The sequence below is a fragment of the Dendrobates tinctorius genome, unplaced genomic scaffold (assembly GCF_039654945.1).
Source record: "Dendrobates tinctorius isolate UK_male_01 unplaced genomic scaffold, ASM3965494v1 ptg000177l, whole genome shotgun sequence".
NCBI classification, from domain to species: Eukaryota; Metazoa; Chordata; class Amphibia; order Anura; family Dendrobatidae; genus Dendrobates; species Dendrobates tinctorius.
In genome coordinates this window covers 7154796-7168536 of record NW_027361844.1, presented here as the reverse complement: position 1 = coordinate 7168536, position 13741 = coordinate 7154796, and the positions used below count along the sequence as shown (strand labels likewise).

Here is a 13741-nt window from a genome sequence, read left to right as displayed (position 1 = left end):
ATTAATGCATTCTCCATTGATTGCTGTGCAAGATGCAAGTGAAGTATATGACAAATTACTGTCTATAGGCCTCGTCACACATAGCGATCTCGCTAGCGAGATCGCTGCTGAGTCACTAGTTTTGTGACGTAACAGCGATCTCACCAGCGAGATCGCTGTGTGTGACAGCGATCAGCGACCGGCCCCCCTGACGCTCGGCGTCGCTGGTCCTGATCGCTGTGAAGCTGCCTGTTTGACAGCTCACCAGCGATCATGTAGCGACTCACCAGCGATCCTGACACGTTGATATCGTTGTCGGGATCGCTGGTGAGTCGCTATGTGTGACGGTACCTTATGGCTTGTGTCAAATTGATAAAGGAAATGGGTTAATCAAAGTAATGCAGGGTCGATGGTCATGCGCCTAATTTTTTCATTGCTTCTTTCTACAAGGTGGTGATCTTCAAGTCCCAGAAGCCCCTCCACTAGGTTCACTACCCCCAATAAATGGCAAAAAGGGAGCTGGGAACCAAAGCAGTAAGGCAAATTTAAAGGTATCAAATGCAGGCAACAATGCCAGTGCAATAAACTCAAAAGGTTTGCCAACTGGAATCATTAGAGGATCTCTACCTGAAGAACTGAAAGGTAAAAACATTGTGATTGTCTGGATCTGCAGCTTCTTACAGTATTGTACACTGACCAATGTATGTGATCTATGCAATTAAGAACATTACATAAATAGAAAAACACCTCTTATAAATAACGCACATTATGCAAGAAAAGAGAGATAATAAATAATAATATTCCGCAGTGCTTTACAGTTTAAGGGTATGCGCACACGTTGCGGATTTGTCTGCGGATCCGCAGCGGATTTGGCCCTGCAGATCCGCAGCCGTTTTCCAAGGGATGTACAGTACCATGTAATCCTATGGACAACAAATACCGCTGTGCACATGCTGCGGAAAAATACACGCGGAAACCCAGCAGTTGATTTTCCGCAGCATGTCAATTCTTTGTGCGGACTCCGCAGCGTTTTTACACCTATTCCATTATAGGAATCCGCAGGTGTAAAAACGCAGGCGAAATCCGCAGTAAAAACGTGGGTATTTTGACCTGCGGATTCTGCAGATTCCGCTCGGAAAAATCCACAGACGAATCCGCAAAGTGTGCACATACCCTTAGGGTATGTGCACACGCTGCGGATCTGCAGCGGTTTTGCCGTTGCGGAATCGATGCAGATCCACAAGTGATTTACAGTACAATGTTATTCAGTGGGAAATAAAATTTGCTGTGCACATGCTGTGGAAAAATCAGCACGGAAACGCAGCGTTTTTTTCCCGCGGCATGTCAATTCTTTGTGCGGATTCCGCAGATTTTTACACCCATTCCATTATAGGAATCCACAGGGGTAAAAACGCATGCCACGTCCGCACAAAATCCGCAATAAATCCACAGAAAATCCACATAAAAATCGCATGGATTTTGACCTGCAGATTCTGCCAAGAGATGGAGATTCCGCGCAGAAAATTCCGCTCAGCACTCTGCAACTTCTGCACATGCCCTAAAGATCACATCAAAATCTCTCTTCACTTACACTGTAATATCATGAATGCAGCAGCCACTATTCTGGAAAATCACACTGATGTGAACACCGGGGATAAGACTAGACTTCTCCCTGGTCAAGCACTCCCTATGAACTTTGGGTGTGTTTGCATGCTCGGTGCTATAATGTAACTATTTCCTCGATTAAGTTGCTAGCAGAATAGTGGGTTGCATCTGGGCTAGTGGTTGAAAGAACTAGAGAAAAGTGGTATTTACACTGCAAAGATAATTCTGAACGAGCACTACTCATTTTACGATAATTTTTTTTGTGTAATCAGACTGTTGATCACCCTATGAACAAACAAAACACTTGTTCATCTGGTGAAATGATCTATGCAGCATAAAAGATCATCATTCTCGGTGGTGCAGTGTTTTGCGTAAACAGGACTTATACTGCAAAAAGAAATGGCAACCCATGTGTATTATTCGTATACTTTTGCTTGCCTGTGTAAACGGGCATTCAAACAACCACTGATCAGTAAAAGCCATATGTAAGGGCAGCATATAGCATTTACAAGTCCGTATTTCTCATAGCCAAAACATGGCTGCACCACCACTAGGAACTCTGAAAGACTGAAAACTTGTGTGGAAGTTTATTACTATTTTAAGAAAAAAAAAAGCAATTGCTGTCCTTGAGAAAGTGTTCAGCAGCATTTTAATGGTATATTGAATTCCTGCTTGGTTACTGTACCCGGACATCTGGAGCTCATTTTTTCAATTCCTTAAATAGCTGAAGGTTGGCCATCTCCTGCTACTGAGAGAGATACATAGCGCTAAAGAATTTATCTTAAACTGTGTTATTTTTTTTTTAGCAAATAACTGAAGTGATACCTGTGATCTGCTGACCAATATATGTAAGGTTAGAGATGACCTGCACCAGATCAACAGTGGACAGTTCTTGCTCTTATTTTATTCCTGCTGCTCTACTGTGTATTACTTTTTTTTTTTTTCAAACCTGCTGTACGGTTGCAGAGATATGGGCCCCTACATTTAGCACTAATTTTCATAGTCTTTATGAATGGGGTGTGACTCACAGGATTCTCTAGGGGCGTGTCTTTAGACTGCTGCATAATTACCCTGTTATCCACAACCTATTGCTTAAAACCATAAAAATTTGCAGCAAATAAAAAGGCCCATGTCTCTGAACCATATGGCAAATTTGAAAAATTAAAATCAAAACTGGAATACTCACGGAACTAGCAGAAATAAACTAAGGCAAAAACTGTCCATTTTAGATCAGGTACTGGATCTTTTTTAAGGGCATTACAGATTTAACCCATTCCTTACATATGACTTACCGGTACTTTTATTTTACAGGTACTTCCTGCAAATGGACGTACCGGTACGCATGGTGATTATGCGAGCACATGAGCTGTGCCCGCTCGATTACCATCAGGAGCTTGGCTTAGCTTCAGCTGTTACAACCAGGGCCAGTGCCCGCAACACCTCTGGCTATTTAAACATCTAAATGCCGTGATCAATAGTGAATGCAGCATTTCGACAGTTGAGAGAGGGACAGGTCACCCTCTCCCACCCAATCGGCACCCCTGTGACGCGAACATGAGGGCCCAATGGTTGCCAATGGTTGCCATAATAGCAGGAGGTCAAGTAAACACCTCCCAGTCTGCTAGATATGGTGGCCTATTAGACCATGCAAGGAGTGTGGTCTAAAAGCCATTTTGTCAATGTAATACTGACAGGTCTAATACTTCGCAATACTTGTGCATTGCAATGCATTAGACCGGTGATCACAGTAATAAAAGTTAAAGGGTTCATTCCCACTTGCGATGAAATTGGACGAATGCAATCCCATTAAAAAATCGGATTCAATTCGGACCAATGTTTCTATATTTGTGTGTTCATCTGCTTTTTTTTCCAGCTCGGATCACGATTGCACTGGAAAAAAATAGCAGCATGCTGTGATTGTAATCGGAAATCAGATCACATCCTGCAATAGAAGTCAATGGGTGCGAGAAAAAAAATCACACAGCACTCGGACCACCGATCGCATTTAAAAAACCTGCAATTCATATGCGGCTACAGCAAAATCACACTGACTGGTTATAATAGAATAGATAGAATAGGTATATACACATAGAATATATATATATATATATATATACATGTCAGTGACACACACACATATATATACAGTTGTGGCCAAAAGTATTGACACCCCTGCAATTCTGTCAGATAATACTCAGTTTCTTCCTGAAAATTATTGCAAACACAAATTCTTTGGTATTATTATCTTCATTTAATTTGTCTTAAATGAAAAAACACAAAAAGAATTGTCCTAAAGCCAAATTGGATATAATTCCACACCAAACATAAAAAAGAGGGTGGACAAAAGTATTGGCACTCTTCGAAAAATCATGTGATGCTTCTCTAATTTATGTAATTAACAGCACCTGTAACTTACAGGTGTTGGCAATAACTAAATCACACTTGCAGCCAGTTGACATGGATTAAAGTTGACTCAACCTCTGTCCTGTGTCCTTGTGTGTACCACATTGAGCATGGAGAAAAGAAAGAAGACCAAAGAACTGTCTGAGGACTTGTGAGGAAGCATGAGCAATCTCAAGGCTACAAGTCCATCTCCAAAGACCTGAATGTTCCTGTGTCTACCGTGCGCATTGTCATCAAGAAGTTTAAAGCCCATGGCACTGTGACTAACCTCCCTAGATGTAGACGGAAAAGAAAAATGACAAGAGATTTCAACGCAAGATTGTGCAGATGTTGGATAAAGAACCTCGACTAACATCCAAACAAGTTCAAGCTGCCCTGCAGTCTGAGGGTACAACAGTGTCAACCCGTACTATCCGTCGGCATCTGAATGAAAAGGGACTGTATGGTAGGAGACCCAGGAAGACCCCACTTCTTACCCTGAGACATAAAAAAGCCAGGCTGGAGTTTGCCAAAACTTACCTGAAAAAGCCTAAAACGTTTTGGAAGAATGTTCTCTGGTTAGATGAGACAAAAGTAGAGCTTTTTGGGCAAAGACATCAACATAGCGTTTACAGGAGAAAAAAGAGGCATTCAAAGAAAAGAACACGGTCCCTACAGTCAAACATGGTGGAGGTTCCCTGATGTTTTGGGGTTGCTTTGCTGCCTCTGGCACTGGACTGCTTGACCGTGTGCATGGCATTATGAAGTCTGAAGACTACCAACAAATTTTGCAGCATAATGTAGGGCCCAGTGTGAGAAAGCTGGGTCTCCCTCAGAAGGTCATGGGTCTTCCAGCAGGACAATGACCCTAAACACACTTCAAAAAGCACTAGAAAATGGTTTGAGAGAAAGCACTGGAGACTTCTAAGGTGGCCAGCAATGAGTCCAGACCTGAATCCCATAAAACACCTGTGGAGAAATCTAAAAATAGCAGTTTGGCGAAGACACCCTTCAAATATCAGGGACCTGGAGCAGTTTGCCAAAGAAGAATGGTCTAAAATTCCAGCAGAGCATTGTAAGAAACTCATTGATGGTTACCGGAAGCGGTTGGTCGCAGTTATTTTGGCTAAAGGTTGTGCAACCAAGTATTAGGCTGAGGGTGCCAATACTTTTGTCTGGCCCATTTTTGGAGTTTTGTGTGAAATGATCAATGCTTTGCTTTTTGCTTCATTCTCTTTTGTGTTTTTTCATTTAAGACAAATTAAATGAAGAAAATAATACCAAAGAATTTGTGCTTGCATTCATTTTCAGGAAGAAACTGAGTATTATCTGACAGAATTGCAGGGGTGTCAATACTTTTGGCGACAACTGTATGTATTTATATTACATAGATGGATAGATATATAGATGCAGTAGTGTAAAATCACAGCAGGAGCCGACAGGATAGAAGAGATGGATTACATACAATAAATGCAAATACAATAGGTAGATATATAGATGTCAGTGACATATACAATTAGTACAGTGTGTGTGCAGCTTCCTGTACATGTATTTAATTAATGAAAGATTATTTCTCGGGAAAAAATGGTGTGGTTTCCCGTGCAATTTTGTAACCAGCAGAGGGAAACCGGCGACTGGGGGCAGATGTTTATAGCCTGGGAAGGGAGTAATATCCATAGAGCTTCCCAGGCTATTGATATCAGCTCACAACTGTATACTTAGCCTTTGCTGGCTATTAAAATGGGGACCCTAAAAAAATAATGTTGGGTCCCCCTATAATTAATAACCAGCAAAGGCTACGCAGACAGCTGCGGGCTGATATTAATATCCTATGAAGGGGCCATAGATACTGGCCCCCTCAGGCTAAAAACATCAGAAAAGGTGTATCTCTAAGATCTTGTCCCAGGGTCTACTCTCCCTCGTGGTCGGATCTATCCTCTGTCTCCCTCCGAGACTCTGGCCATGACCGAATATGTCCAAGAAAACTTGGCCAGAGGCTTGATCCGCAAGTCGTCTTCGCCTGCAGGAGCAGGGTTCTTCTTTGTCAAGAAGAAGGATGGATCCCTTCGTCCCTGCATTGATTACTGGTGCCTCAATGATATCACCATCAAAAACAAATATCCACTGCCTCTCATTTCGGAGCTATTCGACCGTCTATGGGGAGCACGGGTCTTCACGAAATTGGATCTCCGAGGGGCTTATAATCTGATCCGCATTCGTTCCGGAGACAAGTGGAAGACCGCTTTCAATACCCGAGATGGCCACTATGAATATTTGGTCATGCCCTTTGGCCTGTGCAATGCTCCCGCAGTGTTCCAGGAGTTCGTCAACGATGTGTTTCGAGACCTTCTCTACTCCTGTATGGTGGTGTACTTGGACGATATCCTTGTATTTTCCTCGGATCTGGCTACACACAGAAAAGACGTCCGCCAAGTCTTGCTACAACTAAGAGAGCATCGGCTTTACGCCAAACTCGAGAAGTGCGCCTTCGAGCAGTCCTCTCTATCATTCTTGGGCTATATCATTTCAGACCCTGGCCTACGTGTGGACCCGGGAGAAGTGTCCGCCGTGCTCAAGTGGCCACGTCCCCAGGGAATCAAGGCGATCCAACGATTCCTTGGTTTTGCCAATTATTAGCGGCAATTTATTCCACACTTTTCTACTTTGACCACTCCTATCTCCGCCTTAACCCGAAAGGGAGCTGTACATCCGTTTAAAATCTACACCGACCACAAGAACCTGGCATACATCCAGTCAGCACAAAGACTTAATCCCAGGCAAGCCAGGTGGTCGCTATTCTTTGCCCGGTTCAATTTTGAGCTGCATTTCCGTCCCGGTGACAAGAATCTCAAAGCAGATGCTTTATCCAGGTCCTTTCTGGTCTCCGATAACGAAGTGGAGCCATCACACATTGTGGACCCCAGTAAAGTCATCATGGTCGCACCCATTAGCTTGACTTCGTTACCGCCGGATAAGACCTTCATGCAAGAAAGCGAGAGGAAGCGAGTGCTACGCTGGGGTCATGCCTCCAAGCTGGCCGGTCATGTGGGCGTCAAGAAAACGCTTCTTCTCATCTCTTGTTTTTACTGGTGGCCATTCCTTCTTCAAGATGTCTGAAGTTTCATCGCCTCGTGCCCATCGTGTGCCAGAAACAAAGTTCCTCGGCACCTACCCTCTGGATGCTTACACCCGCTTCCGGTTCCTTCGGCTCCCTGGCAGCACGTCGCAATGGACTTTATTACGGATCTGCCTCGGTGTGCGGGCCACACCGTCATCTTGGTCGTGGTGGATCGATTTTCCAAAATGGCCCATTTTATTGCTCTGCCAGGCTTACCCTCCGCGCCTGAATTGCCGAAGATCTTCGTCACCCATGTTTTCCAGATTCACGGCTTCCCCAAGCATATCGTTTCCGACAGAGAGGTTCAGTTCACTTCGCGGTTTTGGAGGGCCCTGTGCCGTATGATGGAAGTAACATTGGATTTCTCCTCTTCCTACCATCCACAGACCAACGGCCAGGCAGAACGTACTAATCAAGTCCTTGTGACTTATCTCTGGCATTTTTCCAACGCCCATCAGAATGACTGGTCCGGCCTACTCCCGTGTGCCGAATTCACATACAACAACCATACCAGTGAGTCCTCCTCCAAATCACCATTCTTTATTGTCTACGGCCAACATCCAGGTGTTCCTCTGCTGGTACCTCCTGTCTCGGGTGTGCCGGCGGCCGATCTTCTGACTGAGGAGTTCTCCAGGGTCTGCCAGGAGACCAAAACCGCGCTTGATCGTGCTCAAGGCAGGATCAAGAGACATGCCGATTAGAGTTGAGCGAAACGGGTCGAAAAATTTCAAAAGTCACCGACTTTTGGCAAAGTCGGGTTTCATGAAACGAAACCCAACCCTAGGATGAGGTCGGCCACGAGGTCGGCGACTTACGCGCCAAAGTCGCGTTTCAAAAGTTTGTTTTGCGCTCTTTTTCAGCCAATCAGGATCCACGGACACTGTGGGCAACGTGATGACATAGGCACGGGTCACCACCATCTTTCAGAAGGGCATGCAAGTGATTGGCTTGCTTTGGGGGGCGTCACAGGGGGTATAAAAGGTCGTGCACGCCGACCGCCATGTTACTCATGCTGATCTCAGAATAGAGAGAGCTGCTGCTGCTGCTGATTTTGTAGGGAGAGCGTTAGGCAGGGAAGAAGACACCAAAAACTGCTTCTGCTGCTAGCGATTTTGCCTGTACAACACACCAGTCACTGTGTGTGCAGTGCAAGGGGAGGCTATATAGTGGTGTATCAGTGGTGTTGGTTGTTGGGCTGCCTTCTAAGGCTTCCTGACATTCCTGCATTGCTGTTTACCCACTACTCCGCAAACTGCTTTTTTAAAAGCAATCCCAATTTTTTTTTTTGTCCTGCTGAGAAGAAAAAAAAACTGCTTCTGCTGCTAGCGATTTTGCCTGTACAACACATCAGTCACTGTGTGTGCAGTGCAAGGGGAGGCTATATAGTGGTGTATCAGTGGTGTTGGTTGTTGGGCTGCCTTCTAAGGCTTCCTGACATTCCTGCATTGCTGTTTACCCACTGCTCCGCAAACTGCTTTTTTAAAAGCAATCCCAATTTTTTTTTTTGTCCTGCTGAGAAGAAAAAAAAACTGCTTCTGCTGCTAGCGATTTTGCCTGTACAACACATCAGTCACTGTGTGTGCAGTGCAAGGGGAGGCTATATAGTGGTGTATCAGTGGTGTTGGTTGTTGGGCTGCCTTCTAAGGCTTCCTGACATTCCTGCATTGCTGTTTACCCACTGCTCCGCAAACTGCTTTTTTAAAAGCAATCCCAATTTTTTTTTTTGTCCTGCTGAGAAGAAAAAAAAACTGCTTCTGCTGCTAGCGATTTTGCCTGTACAACACACCAGTCACTGTGTGTGCAGTGCAAGGGGAGGCTATATAGTGGTGTATCAGTTGTGTTGGTTGTTGGGCTGCCTTCTAAGGCTTCCTGACATTCCTGCATTGCTGTTTACCCACTGCTCCGCAAACTGCTTTTTTAAAAGCAATCCCAATTTTTTTTTTTTGTCCTGCTGAGAAGAAAAAAAAACTGCTTCTGCTGCTAGCGATTTTGCCTGTACAACACACCAGTCACTGTGTGTGCAGTGCAAGGGGAGGCTATATAGTGGTGTATCAGTGGTGTTGGTTGTTGGGCTGCCTTCTAAGGCTTCCTGACATTCCTGCATTGCTGTTTACCCACTGCTCCGCAAACTGCTTTTTTAAAACCAATCCCAATTTTTTTTTTTTGTCCTGCTGAGGTACTGAGCGTGCATTTTTTCACACCATACAGCGGTGTACACTCCTCACACAGTACCGTGTAACGGCTGTTATCACAGCCACAGTGAAGCTATCAGTGTGTCACTCTGTGAGAATAAAACGAGGACATGTTCCGTTCTTACAGACCTGCACTCTAGGGAGATTCCTATTCTGCCCAATTCTACATACACCTTGTAGTTTGTGATACACTAGCCAATTTCTGCCTGTGACCAAGCGCTGTGATATTCAGTGGGCCTCACACAATCCATAAGTGTCCAGTGTCCACAAGTGTGTGCAGAAATTCAAAATCTCCCTAATCCTCTAGTCACTTTGGTCACAGCTGTTCCATCGAGCCTGTGACAGAGCGCTCAGATATTCAGTGGGCCTCACACAATCCAAAAGTGTCCAGTGTCCACATGTGTGTGCAGAAATTCAAAATCTCCCTTATCCTCTAGTCACTTTGGTCACAGCTGTGCCATCGAGCCTGTGACAGAGCGCTCAGATATTCAGTGGGCCTCACACAATCCATAAGTGTCCACTGTCCACAAGTGTGTGCAGAAATTCAAAATCTCCCTTATCCTCTAGTCACTTTGGTCACAGCTGTGCCATCAAGCCTGTGACAGAGCGCTCAGATATTCAGTGGGCCTCACACAATCCAAAAGTGTCCAGTGTCCACAAGTGTCTGCAGAAATTCAAAATCTCCCTTATCCTCTAGTCATTTTGGTCACAGCTGTGCCATCGAGCCTGTGACAGAGCGCTCAGATATTCAGTGGGCCTCACACAATCCAAAAGTGTCCAGTGTCCACAAGTGTCTGCAGAAATTCAAAATCTCCCTTATCCTCTAGACACTTTGGTCACAGCTGTGCCATCGAGCCTGTGACAGAGCACTCAGATATTCAGTGGGCCTCACACAATCCAAAAGTGTCCAGTGTCCACAAGTGTGTGCAGAAATTCAAAATCTCCCTTATCCTCTAGTCATTTTGGTCACAGCTGTGCCATCGAGCCTGTGACAGAGCGCTCAGATATTCAGTGGGCCTCACACAATCCAAAAGTGTCCAGTGTCCACAAGTGTCTGCTGAAATTCAAAATCTCACTTATCTTCTAGTCACTTTGGTCACAGCTGTGCCATCGAGCCTGTCACATAGCGCTCAGATATTCATTGGGCCTCACACAATCCAAAAGTGTCCAGTGTCCACAAGTGTCTGCTGAAATTCAAAATCTCCCTTATCCTCTAGTCACTTTTGTCACAGCTGTGCCATCGAGCCTGTGACATAGCGCTCAGATATCAGTGGGCCTCACACAATCCAAAAGTGTCCAGTGTCCACAAGTGTCTGCAGAAATTCAAAATCTCCCATATCCTCTCGTCACTTTTGTCACTGCTGTGCCATCGAGCCTGTGACATAGCGCTCAGATATCAGTGGGCCTCACACAATCCAAAAGTGTCCAGTGTCCACAAGTGTCTGCAGAAATTCAAAATCTCCCTTATCCTCTCGTCACTTTTGTCACAGCTGTGCCATCGAGCCTGTCACATAGCGCTCAGATATTCATTGGGCCTCACACAATCCAAAAGTGTCCAGTGTCCACAAGTGTCTGCTGAAATTCAAAATCTCACTTATCCTCTAGTCACTTTGGTCACAGCTGTGCCATCGAGCCTGTCACATAGCGTTCAGATATTCATTGGGCCTCACACAATCCAAAAGTGTCCAGTGTCCACAAGTGTCTGCTGAAATTCAAAATCTCCCTTATCCTCTAGTCACTTTTGTCACAGCTGTGCCATCGAGCCTGTGACATAGCGCTCAGATATCAGTGGGCCTCACACAATCCAAAAGTGTCCAGTGTCCACATGTGTGTGCAGAAATTCAAAATCTCCCTTATCCTCTAGTCACTTTGGTCACAGCTGTGCCATCGAGCCTGTGACAGAGCGCTCAGATATTCAGTGGGCCTCACACAATCCAAAAGTGTCCAGTGTCCACAAGTGTGTGCAGAAATTCAAAATCTCCCTTATCCTCTAGTCACTTTTGTCACAGCTGTGCCATCGAGCCTGTGACAGAGCGCTCAGATATTCAGTGGGCCTCACACAATCCAAAAGTGTCCAGTGTCCACAAGTGTGTGCAGAAATTCAAAATCTCCCTTATCCTCTAGTCACTTTGGTCACAGCTGTGCCATCGAGCCTGTGACAGAGCGCTCAGATATTCAGTGGGCCTCACACAATCCAAAAGTGTCCAGTGTCCACAAGTCTGCAGAAAATCAAAATCTCCCCTGTCCTATAGACACCTTGTACCTTGTTTTACATTACTATATAGTTTGTTGGATTTTGTCTACATTTCTACCAAAAATGAGGAAGGCTGGTGGAAGAGGCCGTGGAATTGGGCGGGGGTTGGCAGCTGGTAATGATGGTGTTGGTGGTGGATCTGATGGTAGTGGCAAGAGCAAAATAGGACCGAATGCAGGAGGTGTTGAGCCTGCATCATCGTCTGGCTACATAAGGCCTCGAACGCTTAGTTTTCTAGGAGTTGGCAAACCGCTTTTAAAGCCAGAGCATCAGGAAAAAGTTTTGTCTTACATTGCTGACTCAGCCTTCAGCTCTATCGCCTCCTCTTCTTCAGTTGTAAAAAGTAAAAGCACTGAGTCGTCATTGGAGGCTCATGTTCATGAACCACACCTTTCCTTGTGTCCTTCACCCCAACCAAGATTGAAGGATGACGCAGGCCATACTACTGATTACTCCATGAAGCTGTTTTCACATACCATGCCTGGATTATCAAGTGAAATGGTGAATTACCCAGGCCAAGATGAATCTGACATGGAGTGCACTGATGCACAGCCGCTGATGGATGATTCTGCTGGTACATTCACTCAGAGCACTACATTGTCCTCGCAGTGTACAGAGCCAGATTCTGACCCTGATGAGACTCAGGTGCCGCTTCCTGCACACTATACCACCATACACGGTGACACAGAAGAAGGTGCACATGACATAGAAGAGGAGGTGATGGATGACCCTGTTGTTGACCCAGATTGGCATCCATTGGGGGAAGAGGGTGCTGCTTCCAATAGCTCAGATGAGGAGCATCCACAGCAGACATCGACATCGCAACAGCTGTTATCTGGCAGGCCCGGAGCACTCCAAAGACAGGTTCCAAACATCAAAAGAGTTGCTGGACAGCTTGTCCAGAGGGTCAAAAGATCACAGTGTGCTAGGCCGCAAAATGTCTGCCAAAGTAGGAAGAGTGCAGTGTGGCACTTTTTTGAACAAAATCCTCATGATCAGGCCAAGGTTATCTATAAGAAGTGCGCAAAGACCTTTAGCCGAGGGAAAAATCTGAAAAATTTGAATACCAGTTGCATGCTTAGACATTTAACCAGCATGCACTTGCAAGCGTGGACACAACACCAAACCTCAAGTGCCACATGTGCAACTGATCACAACGAAGGTAGTCAGCAACGCTACATTGTTTCCCCCACTGTAAGCCCACCGGTTAGCACAGCAGCAAATGTTGAGGTGTCGTTGCAAGGCCACAGCAGTCAGGGAATCCCACTGTTATATCAACGAAAGACTGATTCTAGGCCATCAGAAAGAACACCAACTCCATCACCATCATCAACCCTCTCTCAGTCCGCCCTGTCCACCGCTACTTCCACCATATGCAGCTCTCAAGTCCAGCTCACCCTCCCAGACACTATGAGTAGGTCAAGAAAGTACTCAGTCTCTCATCCGCGTACACTGGGTTTGAACGCCCACATTGCCAAACTAATCTCGTTTGAGATGATGCCCTTTCGGTTGGTGGAAAGCGCAGCTTTCCGCGAACTCATGGCCTATGCAGTACCAAGCTATGACCTACCCAGTCACCACTTCTTCTCTCGCAAAGCTATCCCAGCCCTCCACCATCATGTGAAAGACCGCATTGTCCATGCACTCAAGCAGTCAGTGAGCGGAAAGGTGCACCTCACAACTGATGCATGGTCCAGTCGGCATGGCCAGGGCCGTTACGTGTCCATCACTGCGCACTGGGTTAATGTGGTGGATGCAGGGTCCACAGGAGACAGCGGTGGTGGGACAGTGCTGCCTAGCCCACGGTATAGGAAACAGTTGGCTGTAGGCGTTCGACCCTCCTCCTCCTCCTCCTCCTCCAGAAGCGAAAGCTCGTCCACAGAGCGCAGTCGTACGAGCACTCCATCTGCAGCTGCCACTGTTGCACACGAGGTGTCCCCCTATCGAGCAGCTAGTGGAAAGCGTCAGCAGGCAGTGTTGGAGATGATGTGTTTGGGCGACAGACACACCGCCGAGGTGCTGGCCGAGTACTTTCAGCGACAAACTGAGTCATGGCTGGGCAGTGTACATCTTGAGGCAGGCAAGGTAGTTAGTGATAACGGGTGTAATTTTGTGGCAGCCATAGCCCTTTCAAAACTCAGCCACATACCTTGCTTGGCTCACACCTTGAACCTGGTGGTGCAGTGCTTCCTCAAAAATTATCCGGAGTTA

General features: G+C 45.9%; 1 protein-coding gene across 3 annotated transcripts in view; it reads left to right on the top strand.

Annotated features, from left to right (window-relative positions):
- The window catches only part of KIAA2012 (KIAA2012 ortholog), a 615491-nt gene that overhangs the window by 243654 nt on the left and 358096 nt on the right, over positions 1-13741 (top strand). For all 3 annotated transcript variants that reach the window (XM_073551517.1, XM_073551518.1, XM_073551516.1), the window contains exon 10: positions 430-621. In XM_073551517.1, the coding sequence (XP_073407618.1) occupies positions 430-621 (192 nt within the window). The remainder of the gene's footprint in view (positions 1-429; positions 622-13741) is intronic.